Raw genomic sequence first — 17,132 nt, forward strand, 5'->3', positions numbered from 1 at the left:
ATAGAAAACAGCATGAAAATGTGAAACATTTTTAAAACTATGCATTTGTCATTAAGTTAAAAAATATAAAAGAAAAGTAAAAGTGGAAAGAACATTTCGTTCAACGGGACAGTCAGGGTTATATTGAGAATACGTACCTATTGCGTAACAAAATGAGCGTACCAGCCGAACGATTAAGGGATATCTAAATTCAAATCCTCCCTCCGTTCGCTACTTGTGACTGGGTGGCGTCCATGTCAGTCAAGAGGAAGGGGTGCTGCTAATTTCTATATGCCTGTAATGTCAATTTGGGTCTCAGATTGCATCCCCGTGTTTTGGTGTTAGGGCATCCTCACTCCTCTCCAAACGCAGAAGACAGACATACGCGCACTGTGGATGTCATAGGACGCTGCGTGAGAGTAGCCTAATATTATTTTAATTTAAACGACACTGAAAGTACACGTACCTACTGGCATTGAAGCTTTATTTTTTTCCTGATGATGGCCTATTGACAGTGGAAGGTAACCTACCGGAGAGACCAGACCAGGAGCATCCGTGCACTTTTCCGCGGTAGCATATTCTAGACTGGGCTATATGCTGCCTAGTCTGCTGTAGTGAAAGCACTGACAGCGCAAGGCACCAACAACTTTTCTAATTCATTTTTCAACGTCAACTTTTAAATTCTGGAATAACATCCAACGGACCTCGCGGATTTCATGTGGCGATTCACTTGACAGAAGAAAATAGTCTGCTTACATTTTTTAACATACCGAACTTGTTGGGCTCATCATCAGTTTTGAAATATGTTCAGTAAGTGTTTGGTCGCGTTCTTGAATTTCTCAATTCTGGTGCGTGTGTTGATGGCTCATGAATGTATGCCATGTGATATCCGGACGTGTCTGCCGAAAGGCTGCGAGAGCGGCCGGACTCTGGCCAAGGACCCGTGCGGATGCTGCGACCAATGTAGCCGGCTGGAGTGGGAACCGTGCGGCGGCCAGGACTGGGAACTAGGCTACTGCGCCTTGGGACTAACCTGCGCGGCTGTCAGCCAAACGGGAGCTGTAACGCTCCCTGATATAGGAGTTTGTAAAGGTGGGTAGCCTATCTCTAAAATAAGACTTTTATCACTTTACAGTAGTCCCAATTAAATGTTGGTATTGTTTCCCATTCTGAAATGTGAGCATAACCTAGAGTGGCACAATCATCTTTATTTTATATTAAGGCTACTAGGCAATTATTTCTTATTGATTGATGGAAGAATATGAGGTTTGGCTTTGAGGTTCCAACAACACGATTATTCATCAAGATCACTCTCAGCTCAGGGCATAAAAGTTTCATCTCCATAGTAAGTGATTATTGTCATTTGGCTTGAGTACACCACAGTGTGCCAGCCAGTTCATGATTCCATTGACTGTGCTGTGTTGACATTGGGCTGGTTGGACCAGGTTTCAAGGTTTAAGTAGCTCTTGACTGCCAACAAAGGACATCTCATGTTAGATAGACTGTTCACTTTCCCCATTTAAACTCCAGCTCTCTTCGCTTGCAGGCATGACAATAGGTTTGGCAACAGCTTTGGCACCATGCCTCCACGTCAGTCTTACTAGAGTTCAGGCTTTACTGCCAGAGCCCAACCTGACATCTCTAAAAAGTCATTGAATTGAGATTAAACAAAATGACAATTTTCATTTGTCTGATTTAAAAAGCATGGGCGGTCTAACAATGGGAAATGTGTTGACTGTAACTGTGTGTGTACACTTCAAGTACTCTGTCTTAATTTGATCCTGAAACAGATTGGCTGTCCTTGTAGAAAGTGTTTTGCTGTGATGTGGTTGCACAATCAATGGGCTTGTGATGTGCCTCTGAGGGCTCCGTTGGGGTCAAGGCAAAATTGCAAAGGTCTCACCAGCAGGTTTTCATTGGCAGATTTTTTCTGAATGACCTAACCATGAATCACACTGTAGTGTCCCCGCCTTCCCTTCTATCAGACCCATGTCCTATACCAGTTGTATACTAACAGTCTATTAAGCTGTTGTGCACATGATATCCCTGGCTCCCAGGAAAATTATACTCCAGAGGATGGCTCTCTAAATCTCTTATAGGGCCTCTAGGGTACCCATCCATCACCATTGTGTGTGTGTGTGTGCGTGCAGGCGTGCGGGCACGTGCATGTGTTCTAGCCAAGATTAGCTCTTCACACAGTTGGTGAGGGAGGACAGAAGTTGCCCCCTGAGAGAGGTGGGCATGGGGCATGGTCAGGATCACATCAAACACCCTGCAAGTCAGTCCCTCACCAGGTCTCTGTCCAGACTGAAATAAAGTGATTGCATGGGGCTGACATTACCAGAGGTGAGAGAAAGCAGTCCCACGTTGGGGCCGGATCTACATGACACTGCCTTCCATCATCACTCTGTGGGGTCTGGAGGTCCGGGGGTCTACAACCCCAGGGTGTCCCAGGAGACAGTGACCCTGATTGGGCTTTATTTAAAGGTTGTGCTCGGAGGCCTTAATCCCCCTCCATACCCCCAGCTACTTCCTCTGTCAAATTAACAACTTTGAATGGGTCTAAAAGTGAATGGCTTCCATGATTAGGTCGTGCCTCTGGTCCCTTAGCGGCGGGCCCCAGCGCATGCACGCGACCCCCCAGCAGAGTTGGCTGGGTGCGGGTGTAACAGATGTTAATCGTACTCTCCTTGCTTTGTGTTTAGTTCAAAGAAATCACCCCAGCCAGTGGTCCCAGTTTAACGTTATTTATTATCTGTGATTAAATAGGAAACAGCACGTTAGTTGTGCAGGGCTTAATGATGTTGATGGCTGTCGATGGTAAAATCTGTAGCATGAAAACAATTGTGTTAGCAGTGAGCTTATGTGACCATTACGTCGGTGCATGCTTAGCTAACACACTTATATACAGCGATCATATACGTCGCTCTGTATAAGAGTGTCTGCTAAATGATGTAAATGTAAATATACCAAAGCACATCCCAGAAAGCCCCTCAATCGCTAACAGGTACCATATACCCACACGTATGAATCACGAATGTACAGCAAACTTGTACACATTGTAAAATATAAAAATAGAATACAGTATTCAGAACGTGACCTACCCCTTGCATCACATTTTCATACTGGGGAGACCTGACGTTCACGATCTCCCCCTATCTGCTAGTGGGGCCAATAACAGCACGCCTTATTGTCATCGTAATTGAACCAACCAATAAGAGTGCTTGAACATTAAATACACATTTCATTAGAGGCAAGTGGAAACATAAACACCTCCCTCTGTGTTTGCAGGGCCCACACAGGGCCCAGGTTGATCCGGGATTTCCCTCCCAAGCTAGGGGTAGTGTCTTAAAGTGATTTGGTCGCAATCAGGAGTAGGGGGTAAATGTTTCCGCTCTCTGATCCCTGCTCCTATACTCCTCTGCTCCTTGTTCTGGGTGGTCAATATGGAAGGGTGATGGAGTTCGAAGGAAGTAGACCAAGTCTTCAGGTGACATCTGTAGTAGACACATGTGTACAGTGTATGAGAAAATAATTGGTACAAATGATATTGAACAGAATTCAAAATATCCAGTAAGTGCATACTGTACATCAAGTACGGTCATTTTGAAGGACAGTTTTCACGTTAAAGTGGTTGTTTATTGTCATGACAGCTGTGATTAGGGAAAGTTGCCTGTGAATCCGAACACGTAGATAAGTAACTTCACCCCCAAAGGGTATAGCACCACTTGAGTGATATCAATGTTTAGCCAGGGTGTTTTTGTTTTAGCTGTCTCGCTGTGTTAGTGCCCCCTCTTCTCTCTTCAAAGCTCCCACCTTCTCCAGAGCACTTCCATACCACCTCACAGAATGTCTGTCCTCAAGAGCACAGACTGGACACTGCGTCTTGTCCAGTCCAGTACTCCTTCACATGCTGTCCACTTCCCTCTTCCTCTAGCATTATCTAATGTTTCAAAGACTTCCTTTTTAGCTCGCTATCAGCCACAGGGTCTCAGAGGTCAACTTTCCCATCGCAGCTCCGGATGCCAAGACAAGCAGTCTCCATGGCTGAGAGGACTCCCCCAGAGACCCAGCTGTGATCCAAGCCCTGGCCAGTCAGAGCATGACCAGGCCAGGCGAGCTGAGTGGGGTCATATCACAGCCAGGGGTTCAACCTAATCATTAGCTACAGTAATTAGAGGTTCACCCCCCCCCCCATCCTCTCATTATGCTTTGTCAACCTCCTGCCTCCTACTCCTGGAGGTCCCATTTAGTACCCCACAGACTCAGACACCCAGATTCAATGGCCGCCGCGTAAAAATACTCTCCCAGGCACAGGAAGGCCCAGAGATGGAAAAAAGGTGGAGGTGCGGATCATTTAGAAGTGACAGGAAATAAGAAGGAGAGTTTTGGCGAGGCAGGAGAGGTCTGTTTGAAAAGCCTGCTTGTCCTTTCTCTCTACCAGCCAGCTGGTCTACCCAAGCTGCCTGATAGACAGAGGAGTTTTCTATGAGATGACATTTCAAGCCAAAGTTAATATGGGTAGTGGGTACCTCTTCCTCCCCCCTCTACTCTCCCCAATGTCACAGCTGGTTTAGCTCATAGGGACAATGACTGTCTGCCACCCAAGATTCACCTTGCTCTCTTTCAACTCTGGAAATAATCATTTTTAGAGTCTCCAGACCGAGAAATATTATGTTTGGCCACATTCACACTTTGAGCTCCAGAATTAACATATCAGAGAGAGACATGGGTTAGTCTGGGTGACCACTATAGGCTACATACGGACCTCTACTTCAAGGACCACTTCTGAAAGGAATAGAAGTTCATCCCTGCTTTCCCTCAACATCTAATACCACAATTCTCTGTCTCTTATTAATAAATTAACGAAGTGATTTTTCTTAAGTATTTTCTTCAAAGCCAGCCAAGACGTTCCATCCATACACCATCATAGTTAACCAAGATGGCGTAGCAGTGCGGTCGTGTTTTCTGTAGTGTCCTCATGTAAATAGACTGTTTTTTTTTGTTGTTGTCTTTTTCGTACATATTTCTCAATCTCACGTTCCATCCTTTAACTAAATATACTTTCCTGCAACCCGCCTCACCCAATGTGGAACGGATTATATTATTTCTTTATAAAGCACATTTTTATCTAGAACATCCGGCTGAAACTAGCCAGCTAGCCAGCTAACTAGCTACTTGCTATTAGCCACCGTTAGCTGTCTTCACCATTGTCCGTGGCCTGCACTACCTACCAGCCAGCTCTAGCCTGGACAATTATCGGCCAGTCTGCACATCGCACTATCGAGCCAGAGCATATCGGATTTTCTGCTGGAATCACTGGACCTTAACACCAGATCTTCGCAACTAGCTAGCTGCAACCAAATGGCTGTTGTTGTTGTTGTTGGCTAATCACCACTGTCCCGAAGCAAGCCCCAGTAAGCCTTGAGCCAGCCTCGAGCCAGGCCCATCTCCCGGCTATCTACCTCTCTATCAACCGGACGGGACCTCCTAGTGTTGACACGGAGCCCCGCCGATCCACCACGACTGGTCTGCCGACGTAATCGTCTGATGTGGTTTCAACAGGCTTCCCGTTGCGACGACCACGAAAATCCATCTGCTAGCCCCGGCCCGCTAGCACGCGCAATCAACAGCCGTGCCTCCTGCTCGTCTGTGGTGTAGCAGCCTACGAACTGCTCCCGGACTTACCTATTGCTGTTCACTGGACCTTATGATCACTCAGCTACACAGCTAATGCCTGCTGGACTGTTCCTTTACACGGTACCCCATCCTGTTTATCTGTTTAGCCTCAGCTCAAACTTTCGTCGCCATTACCAGCTGTTGTCTTAGCTCTCTCGAATAACACCTGGGATTGCTTTATGCCTCTCTCCCATCTCAATATGCCTTGCCTATTGCTGTTTCGGTTAGTTCTTACTGTACTTTTTCACTGTAGAGCCCCCAGTCCCGCTCAACCTACCTCAGATAGCTCCTTTGTCTCACCCCCAACACACACGGAGACCGGCTCAATCGGTGCCTGCAGTGATGCTATCTCTTTTATCGTTACCCAACGCTTAGGTTTACCTCCACTGTACTCATATCCTTCCATATCCTTGTCTGTACATAATGCCCTGAATCTATTCTACAACGCCCAGAAATCTGCCCCTTTTATTCTCTGTACCCAACGCACTAGAAGACCAGTTCTTAAAGCCTTTAGCCATATCCTTATTCTATTCCTCCTCTGTTCCTCTGGTGATGTAGAGGTTAACCCAGACACTGTAGCCCCCAGGATCACTCCTACTCCCCAGGCGCTATCATTTGTTGACTTCTGTAACCGCAAAAGCCTTGGTTTCTTGCATGTTAACATCAGAAGCCTCCTCCCTAAGTTTGAGTTATTCACTGCATTAGCACACTCTGCCAACCCTGATGTTCTAGCAGTGTCTGAATACTGGCTTAGGAAGGCCACCAAAGATTCAGAAATGTCCATTCCCAACTACAACATTTTCCGTCTAGATAGCACTGCCAAAGGGAGTTGCAATCTACTGTAGCGATAGCCTGCAGTGCTCTATCATACTATCCAGGTCTGTGCCCAAACAGTTTGAGCTTCTACTTCTAAAAATCCACTTTTCCAGAAATAAGTCTCTCACTGTTGCCGCTTGCTACAGACCCCCCTCAGCCCCCAGCTGTGCCCTGGACACCATATGTGAATTGATTGCCCCCATCTATCCTCAGAGTTCGTATTGCTTGGTGACCTAAACTGGGATATGCTTAACACCCCGGCCGTCCTACAATCTAAACTAGATGCCCACAATCTCACACAAATTATCAAGGAACCTACCAGGTACAACCCTAAATCCATTAACAATGGCACCCTCATAGATATCATCCTGACTAATTTACCCTCTAAATACACCTCCACTGTCTTCAACCAGGATCTCAGCGATCACTGCCTCATTGCGTGCGTCCGTAATGGGTCCGCGGTCAAACGACCACCCCTCATCACTGTCAAACGCTCCCTAAAACACTTCAGCAAGCAGGCCTTTCTAATTGACCTGGCCCGGGTATCCTGGATGGATATTGACCTCATTCCATCAGTAGAGGATGCCTGGTTGTTCTTTAAAAGTGCTTTCCTCTCCATCTTAAATAAGCATGCCCCATTCCAAAAATTCAGAACTAAGAACAGATATAGCCCCTGGTTCACCCCAGACTTGACTGCCCTTGACTAGCATAAAAACATCCTGTGACGTACTGCATTAGCATCGAACAGCCCCCGCGATATGCAACTTTTCAGGGAAGTCAGGAAGTAAAATACACAATCAGTTAGGAAAGCAAAAAAGCTTTTTCAAACAGAAATGTGCATCCTGTAGCACTAACTCCAAAAAGTTTTGGGACACTGTAAAGTCCATGGAGAATAAGAGCACCTCCTCCCAGCTGCCCACTGCACTGAGGCTAGGAAACACTGTCACTACCGATAAATCTACGATAATCGAAAATTTCAACAAGCATTTTGCTACGGCTGGCCATGCTTTCCACCTGGCTACCCCTACCCCGGACAACAGCTCTGCACCCTCCACTGCAACTTGCCCATGCCCCCCCCCCCCCCCCCCCGCTTCTCCTTCACCCAAATTCAGATAGCTGATGTTCTGAAAGAGCTGCAAAATCTGGACCCCTACAAATCAGCTGGGCTAGACAATCTAGACCCTTTCTTTCTAAAATTAGCCGAAGAAATTGTCGCAACCCCTATTACCAGCCTGTTCAACCTCTCTTTTGTATCGTCTGAGATCCCCAGAGATTGGAAATCTGCCGCTGTCATCCCCCTCTTCAAAGGGGGTGACACTCTAGATCCAAACTGTTACAGATCTATATCCATCCTGCCCTACCTTTCGAAAGTATTTGAAAGCCAAGTTAACAAACAGATCACCGACCATTTCGAATCCCACCGTACCTTCTGCGCTATGCAATCTGGTTTCCGAGCTGGTCATGGGTGCACCTCAGCCACGCTCAATGTCCTAAACAATATTATAACCGCGATCGATAAAAGACAGTACTGTGCAGCCGTCTTCATCGACCTGGCCAAGGCTTTCGACTCCGTCAATCACCTCATTCTTATTGTCAGACTAAATAGCCTTGTTTTCTCAAATGACTGCCTTTGCCTGGTTCACCAAATACTTCTCAGATAGAGTTCAATGTGTCAAATCGGAGGGCCTGTTGTCTGGACCTATGGCAGTCTCTATGGGGGTGCCACAGGGTTCAATTCTCGGGCCGACTCTATTCTCTGTGTATATCAATGATGTCGCTCTTGCTGCTGGTGACTCTTAGATCCACCTCTACGCAGGCGACACCATTTTGTATACATCTGGCCCTTCATTGGACACTGTGTCAACAAACCTCCAAACGAGCTTCAATGCCATACAGCACTCCTTCCGTAGCCTCCAACTGCTCTTAAACGCTAGTAAAACTAAATGCATGCTCTTCAATCGAACGCTGCTTGCACCCGCCCGCCCGACTAGAATCACTACTCTCGGCGGGTCTGACTTAGAATATGTGGACAACTACAAATACCTAGGTGTCTGGTTAGACCGTAAACTCTCCTTCCAGACTCACATTAAGCATCTCCAATCCAAAGTTAAATCTAGAATCGGCTTCCTATTTCACAACAAAGCCTCCTTCACTCATGTTGCCAAACATGCCCTCGTAAAACTGACTATCCTACCGATCCTTGACTTCGGCGAAGTCATTTACAAAATAGGCTCCAACACTCTACTCAGCAAACTGGATGCAGTCTATCACAGTGCCATCCGTTTTGTCACCAAAGCCCCATATACTACCCACCATTGTGACCTGTACGCTCTCGTTGGCTGGCCCTCACTACATATTCGTCGCCAACTTACCGATCACTGCACCTGTACACAGCCCATCTGTAATTAGCCCACCCAACTACCTCATCCCCATATTGTTATTTATTTTGCTCATTTGCACCCCAGGATCTCTATTTGCACATCATCTTCTGCACATCTATCATTCCAGTGTTAATACTAAATTGTAATTATTTTGCACTATGGCCTATTTATTGCCTTACCTCCATAACTTACTACATTTGCACACACTGTATATAGATTATCTATTGTGTTATTGACTGTACGTTTTTATTTATCCCATATGTAACTCTGTGTTGTTGTTGTTTTTATCGCACTGCTTTGCTTTATCTTGGCCAGGTCGCAGTTGTAAATGAGAACTTGTTCTCAACTGGCTTACCTGGTTAAATAAAGGTGAACTAATTGTTTAAAAAATAATTGTATTTAATGAATCATCACCGCATTGTCTCCTGGCCCCTAGCAGAGTATGAAAGCAAGGCCTCCCTTTCTGAAAGGAAAGAATGAAAAGTACACCCACACTGATTACTGCACAGGCACTCATTTTCTACAACAGTTGTAAACGTGTCTGTGAGAGAAGCCAGAGTATTTTGATAAGCAGTAATCAAGTCTCTACATTGTTGATTGAGGCCCAGGTGCTAAGCCTTTGGAGGGAGAGGAGAGGAGAGGAGCAGAGCGCTGTGGCGTGTTCTGTTTGAGCCTGTTTACTCTGTGGCAGGCAGCACTGCATCAGGCATGAACAGAGCCACCCTGTGGGGGTCCCTGAGGAGCAGAGAGGGGGGCTCGCCCCAGCAGCTGACGTGGTGGGTCTTCTGATCCCAGGGGTTTGGTGGTAATTAAGCCACATGGTGATAGGGGCCCTGTCTCCCCTCCGTCCTCCACCCACCATTGTCATTAGATGTGTTTGTGTAGAGCTCAGCCTGGAGAAGCTGGGTCGTTCCACGGAATGAGTCCCTTTTGGGTAGTGAATTATAAAAAATGTATTTCACATATGTCACGACTTCCTCCGAAGCTGCATACTCTCCTTGTTCGGGCAGGCTTCAGTGTTCGTCGTCACCGGCCTTCTAGCCACTGCCGCTCCTCATCTCATCATTCCATTTGTTTTGTCTTGTTTTTACACACACCTGGTTCATATCCCCTCATCAGTCCCTGTATAAGTGTTCCCTCTGCCCCCCATGTCTTTGTGTGTGATTGTTTCATGTGGAGGTGTCGATAGCTCGGTGAAGCTTTATGTACTGTTATCGGCGGGATATTCACCCGTGTGTTTTTTTTCCTCCAGTGCACCGTTATACCGCACTGTATTTGTTCTACGCATTGCTGCAAACCGCTGTATTGGCTGAATAAACAATTTATTCTGTGATCTTCCCCTCCTGCGCCTGACTCCGTCCAAATCACCCGCTACAACATCATTTTTACATTCTGTCATGATGAGCACATGTTCACCTTAATAAAAAACACGTTTTCCCATCTCAAGAGGTTAAATAAATAAAATACTATTGTAAGTGACTATTAAGTGCCAAATAAAGTAACAGGGTTGACCGTAACAGGGTTGACGATTTCATTTTAAATCATTCATAAATCCCCTTGTGACAGGGGGAATGGAAGCTTGTTGTGGCAACAGGGAGGGGCAACTGAATGAAGTTTCAGCAAATTATATATATTTGTAACATTACTAGCCTGTCTATCTATGGGTAACAAGGTTGACGTGTTAGACTCGACCCACTCAGTTTTCCACCACAAAACACCAGAAAAGGGCCAAAAAGAATAGAACCAGCTAACCTACTTTTACACCATGATTTGACTATCAGATGTTCAATGTTTCTTTTGTAGAAAATAATAATTAAAATGAATAGTTTCACTATATTAGAATGAGAGTTCAGTTCATGTAACATGGTTGACCTGAAAATGAGGGAAAGGCGCTTTTTAAAAAACCTTAAAATGAAACACTAATCACAAGGTTTGGCATAGGCCATGGTGTAGGTGGTGGCACACAGACAGCAGAGGAGGAATCAGGACAGCCAGCAGAGGGGAACCCTGGGAGGGACCTTCGCTGTGGAACAAAAGCAAACACATCAGCTCAACTGCAGTGGCATGGCACGATATGCAGGACAGGAACAGATCAGGGAGGGATGGCTGATGCAGCCCAGGCCCCACTACACTGCACTGCATCGCTCTGATGATGCTTCTCTTCTTCTTCTCTCCTCTAATATCACATCTCCTCTTCTCCACAGTTCTGCCTGACAGCCCAGAGGCTGGGTTGGAGGATGAGCGCTGCCCCCTGCAGACGGGCTGTGACAGAGCGGGGGCCATGTGTGTGTGTGACTCCCGTCAATCCTGCCTGGGCTCCTTCTCCTACCCTGACATGGAATCCTGCATGAGGGCCAGCAAGACAGGTGAGTCTCCCACAACTAGCAGTCAGGAGCAAAGAATGCAATTCATTGAACGTTGCTAATCCATACCAGATGTTGAACGCTGGTGACTAACGCTAGTAACATATCTTAGTGATGACACACATGCTCAGGCTTTGTCTGAGGGTGCCCCAGCGTGGATCTGTGTAGTGCCATTGTCAGTGACTCACGATGACTGACTATGTCCTGTCTCCCCTTCTCTTTCTTTTAGAGAGCCGTAGACATGAGCACCGGGACAGGCACAGGGAGAAGTTTGTGGGCCCCTCCAACCCAGCCTGCATGTTTTCTGGGTGCAACCTGACAGCACAGGGCTGTGTGTGTGAGTCCCAGAGCTGCCACCACCACTTCGCCTACATCAACCGCAGCCAGTGCCAGGAGGCTGCAGGTAACCTTGAACTAACCCAAAACTAACCCAAAACTAACCAACAACTGCTCAAGTCATGTTGCAGAAAGGGGGCTGATATAATAGCTGATACAGTGAACAAAAACAGAGCTGACCTTTTTTATCCTACAAAATTATTGTATCGCTGTCTTTTACGCGATCTCTATTTGAGTTGATCTTAGCGTATTAAGCATATGCGGTAATAGTGAAAGGTATGTACCCTAATATTTACATAGAGTAATGTGCTACCTGACTCATACAGTACAGCGAGTCAGCACAACCTGTGAAAAATCACAGAGGTGTAGTAGACAACCAGTCAGTCTATTTCAAAGTCCTTTCCATGCCAACACTGAGACAGACAGAGAGGCAGAGAGAGGTTCCATTATGAGGAGAATCCACTGTGGAAATATGAAGTGTTAGAAATCTACTTACACAGTGTTCAGGCTGTAAAGTGTAACAGTATAGTGTGTTGGCTGAATGCTGTCCCTGTCCAGTGTTAAAACACTGAGTGAGGAGGAAGATGGAACTCCACAGAGCTCAGGTACCAGAGTGACTATTATGGGCTGTTTGTTTAAATGTGTTTCATAGAGAGGCCAAGGGTAAGTATCCATGTAGCTGCCTCTCTGACTGGCACTTCTAAGTGAGAATTGTTATTGAGGTGGGTTCTATTTCGCCCCTTTGACAGAACTGTGAGAGAGATGCATAAAGCCAATATGGCAGCTCTCTCTGTATGTATGAAGAACATTGGTCTCATTGAAAAAGTGCCAGTGAGTGAACTCAGATACTCTCTCTCTCTCGTTGTGTTAGTGGGAAGATCTCATTATCTGCTTTATAATAATGCACAACCACATTGTGCCAGAAAGCTCGACTCACGTCAGTTTACTGAGGACTGGAGCACATTTGTTCGGCTTAGTAGGCCCAATTCAAGACATGTTTTTATTCTTATATTTTTTATTCATATTTTTATTATACTTTTTTTACTCTGCATCATTGGAAAGGGCTCATAAGCAAACATTTCACGGTATAGTCGCATGTGACAAATACAATTTGATTTGATTTGACTAGATTCAGAACTAAAAAGTTTGTTTTAGATTTGATTATATTTGTGCTTTCATTCCTTTTTTTTATTTGATAGTTCAGTTGGAAAATGACAAAAATCTGTTGTTGCAAATCTGTATCATTCCTGATAATATAATGATGTATGGGGTAGAGCAGCCAGTGTAGCTGTAGTATGGTAGCCGGCGACGTGCCATAGAGGCCTATCTGAGGTTATTAGATCTACAAAGAAATGCTGGGGTTGTTACAGAGCATTTACAGTCCCTTGGCTGTGTATTTGGATATTTCTCCTAAGCCAAATTTGTTCAGTAAATCCCTCTAGACATGTGGGAAACAGTGCTCATATTGTATTGTTGAGCGAGAGTGTCATCACCCTCTCCTGTGTCACTATGAAAAATATACACTAGTCGTCTGCTGCATTTCGCAACTTCTTGTCGTCAAACGCGGCCAAGAGAGGATGACAGCGTGAAATTAAAACACTGAAAACAGTAAACAACAATTTTCAGCAGCTTATGGGTTTTCACCACTCCACACACACCCTTCCGACAGCCCATAATTAAGTAAGGGGTGTTTGCGTGTGTGTGTGTGTGTGTGTGTGTGTGTGTGTGTGTGTGTGTGTGTGTGTGTGTGTGTGTGTGTGTGTGTTCAGGGCAGTCATAATTAACTTGTTTTGTTTGACTGGCTTGGTGGAGATCTTGCTGTCTGTCGTCAGTGCTTTTATTATGATAAGTAACCCTGGTTGCAGTGCTCCTGCTAGCATAGTGGCAGGTTGTTTAGAGGGGCCATTGGCCTACCCATCTCATCAAGTAGTGATTTAGCTCTGGGTGAATGTGTCCCTTAGCACGTGATGTCTACGTATAATATAAGCTCTGGTTTGGCTGCATGAGAGTTACAGTGATTCCAACCCCTCTTCACACACAGTTGAAGAAGAATGCTGACCTTGTTGCCAGTACTTTAAGTACTTTTTCCGCCCTGTATTTGAACATAGCATCCCCTGTCGTTGCTTGGGGCATGTACATTTACACATGGTAGTGGTTTAGGACTGGCTCTTAATGCTCAGAGAGTAGCGTAGCCTTCTGAGGCCAGCCGACCGTCCTGACTAGTGTTCCTGTTTACTGTTTGTTTGAAGACTTGGGGCACAAACCTCATTTGCTACTTCACTTTCTGCAGCACTTGATCACCAACAGCCATCTCTTAGTATCTGTAAAGGCTCTCTATATATGTACTTTAGGTATGCTGACGCACGGCGGTCAATGTCATGATGGGAGCTGTTAGGTGACATTGACACAGGCACCATGGAGGAAGGAGGAAGTATTAGACAGAATCTGAGGATTGATCAGATTAGGCGAAGAGGAAGAGGCCAGGCCAGGCAGCCAGCTAGGGAGCCGGCTAGGGGAAGTCAGGGAAGCCATCTTGACAAGTTATTTGTGTCAAGTGCAGGAAATGGCCTGGGGTCTGTGCTTAGTTCTCCGGCCCTGTGTGTGCTTTTATGGCTTTGATTAATGATAAGGCTTTGAGCTGCTGTGCGCAAGGAGTTTCCCGATGTGGCCTTCAGAAGAGGGGCTTGTTCTGTAGCTCTTAATACTTTGATTTGATTCATGTTGCTGATATGACCTAATGTTGTAATGGCCTACAGAGAGCAGCTCTGGGAAAATGGAAGGTGGATTTTGCACAACTACTGTATATCACGTTACATCAATGTACTTTAAACTCCCAACCATGCGCTGGTCCTCATGGCTAACCTCAGAAGGTTAATATGGTTGAAATGCAATTACATATATACTGACACACTGTTTTGAAGTCACCATGCCTCCATGTTGGTACTCCTCCTCCATTGTTAAAAATATATTGGAAGCTAAAGAAATGCATTTATTAATGTAAACATTAATTTTTGCCAGATTTATTATATTACAGACACCATCATTCATAAGTTAAAATTATATTATGTGAGCTAAACATAAAGAATATATACAGTGGGGAAAAAAAGTATTTAGTCAGCCACCAATTGTGCAAGTTCTCCCACTTAAAAAGATGAGAGAGGCCTGTAATTTTCATCATAGGTACACGTCAACTATGACAGACAAAATGAGGAAAAAAAATCCAGAAAATCACATTGTAGGATTTTTAATGAATTGATTTGCAAATTATGGTGGAAAATAAGTATTTGGTCAATAACAAAAGTTTCTCAATGCTTTGTTATATACCCTTTGTTGGCAATGACACAGGTCAAACGTTTTCTGTAAGTCTTCACAAGGTTATCACACACTGTTGCTGGTATTTTAGTCCATTCCTCCATGCAGGTCTCGTCTATAGCAGTGATGTTTTGGGGCTGTCGCTGGGCAACACAGACTTTCAACTCCCTCCAAAGATTTTCTATGGGGTTGAGATCTGGAGACTGGCTAGGGCACTCCAGGACCTTGAAATGCTTCTTACGAAGCCACTCCTTCGTTGCCCGGGCGGTGTGTTTGGGATCATTGTCATGCTGAAAGACCCAGCCACGTTTCATCTTCAATGCCCTTGCTGATGGAAAAAGGTTTTCACTCAAAATCTCACGATACATGGCCCCATTCATTCTTTCCTTTACATGGATCAGTCGTCCTGGTCCCTTTGCAGAAAAACAGACCCAAATCATGTTGTTTCCACCCCCATGCTTCACAGTAGGTATGGTGTTCTTTGGATGCAACTCAGCATTCTTTGTCCTCCAAACACGACGAGTTGAGTTTTTACCAAAAAGTTATATTTTGGTTTCATCTGACCATATGACATTCTCCCAATCCTCTTCTGGATCATCCAAATGCACTCTAGCAAACTTCAGACGGGCCTGGACATGTACTGGCTTAAGCAGGGGGACACGTCTTGCACTGCAGGATTTGAGTCCCTGGCGGCGTAGTGTGTTACTGATGGTAGGCTTTGTTACTTTGGTCCCAGCTCTCTGCCGGTCATTCACTAGGTCCCCCCGTGTGGTTCTGGGATTTTTGCTCACCGTTCTTGTGATAATTTTGACCCCAAGGGGTGAGATCTTGCGTGGAGCTCCAGATCGAGGGAGATTATCAGTGGTCTTGTATGTCTTCCATTTCCTAATAATTGCTCCCACAGTTGATTTCTTCAAACCAAGCTGCTTACCTATTGCAGATTCAGTCTTCCCAGCCTGGTGCAGGTCTACAATTTTGTTTATGGTGTCCTTTGACAGCTCTTTGGTCTTGGCCATAGTGGAGTTTGGAGTGTGACTGTTTGAGGTTGTGGACATGTGTCTTTTATACTGATAACAAGTTCAAACAGGTGCCATTAATACAGGTAACGAGTGGAGGACAGAGGAGCCTCTTAAAGAAGAAGTTACAGGTCTGTGAGAGCCAGAAATCTTGCTTGTTTGTAGGTGACCAAATACTTATTTTCCACCATAATTTGCAAATAAATTCATAAAAAATCCTACAATGTGATTTTCTGAAAAAAAAAATCTCAATTTGTCTGTAATAGTTGACGTGTACCTATGATGAAAATTACAGGCCTCTCTCATCTTTTTAAGTGGGAGAACTTGCACAATTGGTGGCTGACTAAATACTTTTTTTCCCCACTGTATATATATATATATATATATATATATATATATATATATATATATATATATATATATATATATATATATATATAGCACCAGTCAAAAGTTTAGACACACCTACTCATTCCAGGGTTTTTCTTTATTTTTGTACTATTTTCTACATTGTAGAATAATAGTGAAGATATCAGAACTGTGAAATAACACATATGGAATCATGTAGTAATCAAAATATATTTTATATTTGAGATTCTTCAAAGTAGCCACCCTTTGCCTTGATGACAGCTTTGCACACTCTTGGCATTCTCTCAACCAGCTTCACGAGGAATGCTTTTCCAACAGTCTTGAAGGAGTTCCCACATATGCTGAGCACTTGTTGGCTGCTTTTCCTTCACTCTGCGGTCCAACTCATCCCAAACCATCTCAATTGAGTTGAGGTCGGGTAATTGTGGAGGCCAGGTCATCTGATGCAGCACTCCATCACTCTCCTTGGTCAAATTGCCCTTACACATCCTGGAGGTTTGTTTTGGGTCATTGTCCTGTTGAAAAACAAATGATAGTCCCACTAAGCGCAAACCAGATGGGATGGCGTATCGCTGCAGAATGCTGTGGTAGCCATGCTGGTTAAGTGTAGCTTGAATTCTAAATAAATCACAGACAGTGTCACCAGCAAAGCACCCCCACACCATCACACCTCCTCCTCCATGCTTCACGGTGAGAACCACACATGCAGAGATCATCCGTTCACCTACTCTGTGTCTCACAAAGACACTGTGGTTGGAACCAAAAAATCTCAAATTTGGACTCATCAAATCAAATCAAATTGTATTTGCCACATGCGCTGAATACAACAGGTGTAGACATTACAGTGAAATGCTTACTTACAAGCCCTTAACCAACAAAGC

The 17,132-nt window shown here is 44.9% G+C and overlaps 1 protein-coding gene across 1 annotated transcript in view; it reads left to right on the top strand.

The window, feature by feature from the left end:
- Positions 1 to 782: 782 nt before the first annotated feature.
- Positions 783 to 17,132, top strand: part of LOC311102494 (cysteine-rich motor neuron 1 protein) — a gene marked incomplete at both ends in the record, with an annotated part of 51,351 nt that continues 35,001 nt past the window's right edge. The window contains 3 exons of the mRNA XM_084143853.1: positions 783 to 1,071; positions 11,060 to 11,221; positions 11,448 to 11,621. Coding sequence (XP_083999979.1) covers positions 783 to 1,071; positions 11,060 to 11,221; positions 11,448 to 11,621 — 625 coding nt within the window. The remainder of the gene's footprint in view (positions 1,072 to 11,059; positions 11,222 to 11,447; positions 11,622 to 17,132) is intronic.

The sequence above is a fragment of the Coregonus lavaretus genome (assembly GCF_964263955.1).
Source record: "Coregonus lavaretus genome assembly, chromosome: 27".
NCBI classification, from domain to species: domain Eukaryota; kingdom Metazoa; phylum Chordata; class Actinopteri; order Salmoniformes; family Salmonidae; genus Coregonus; species Coregonus lavaretus.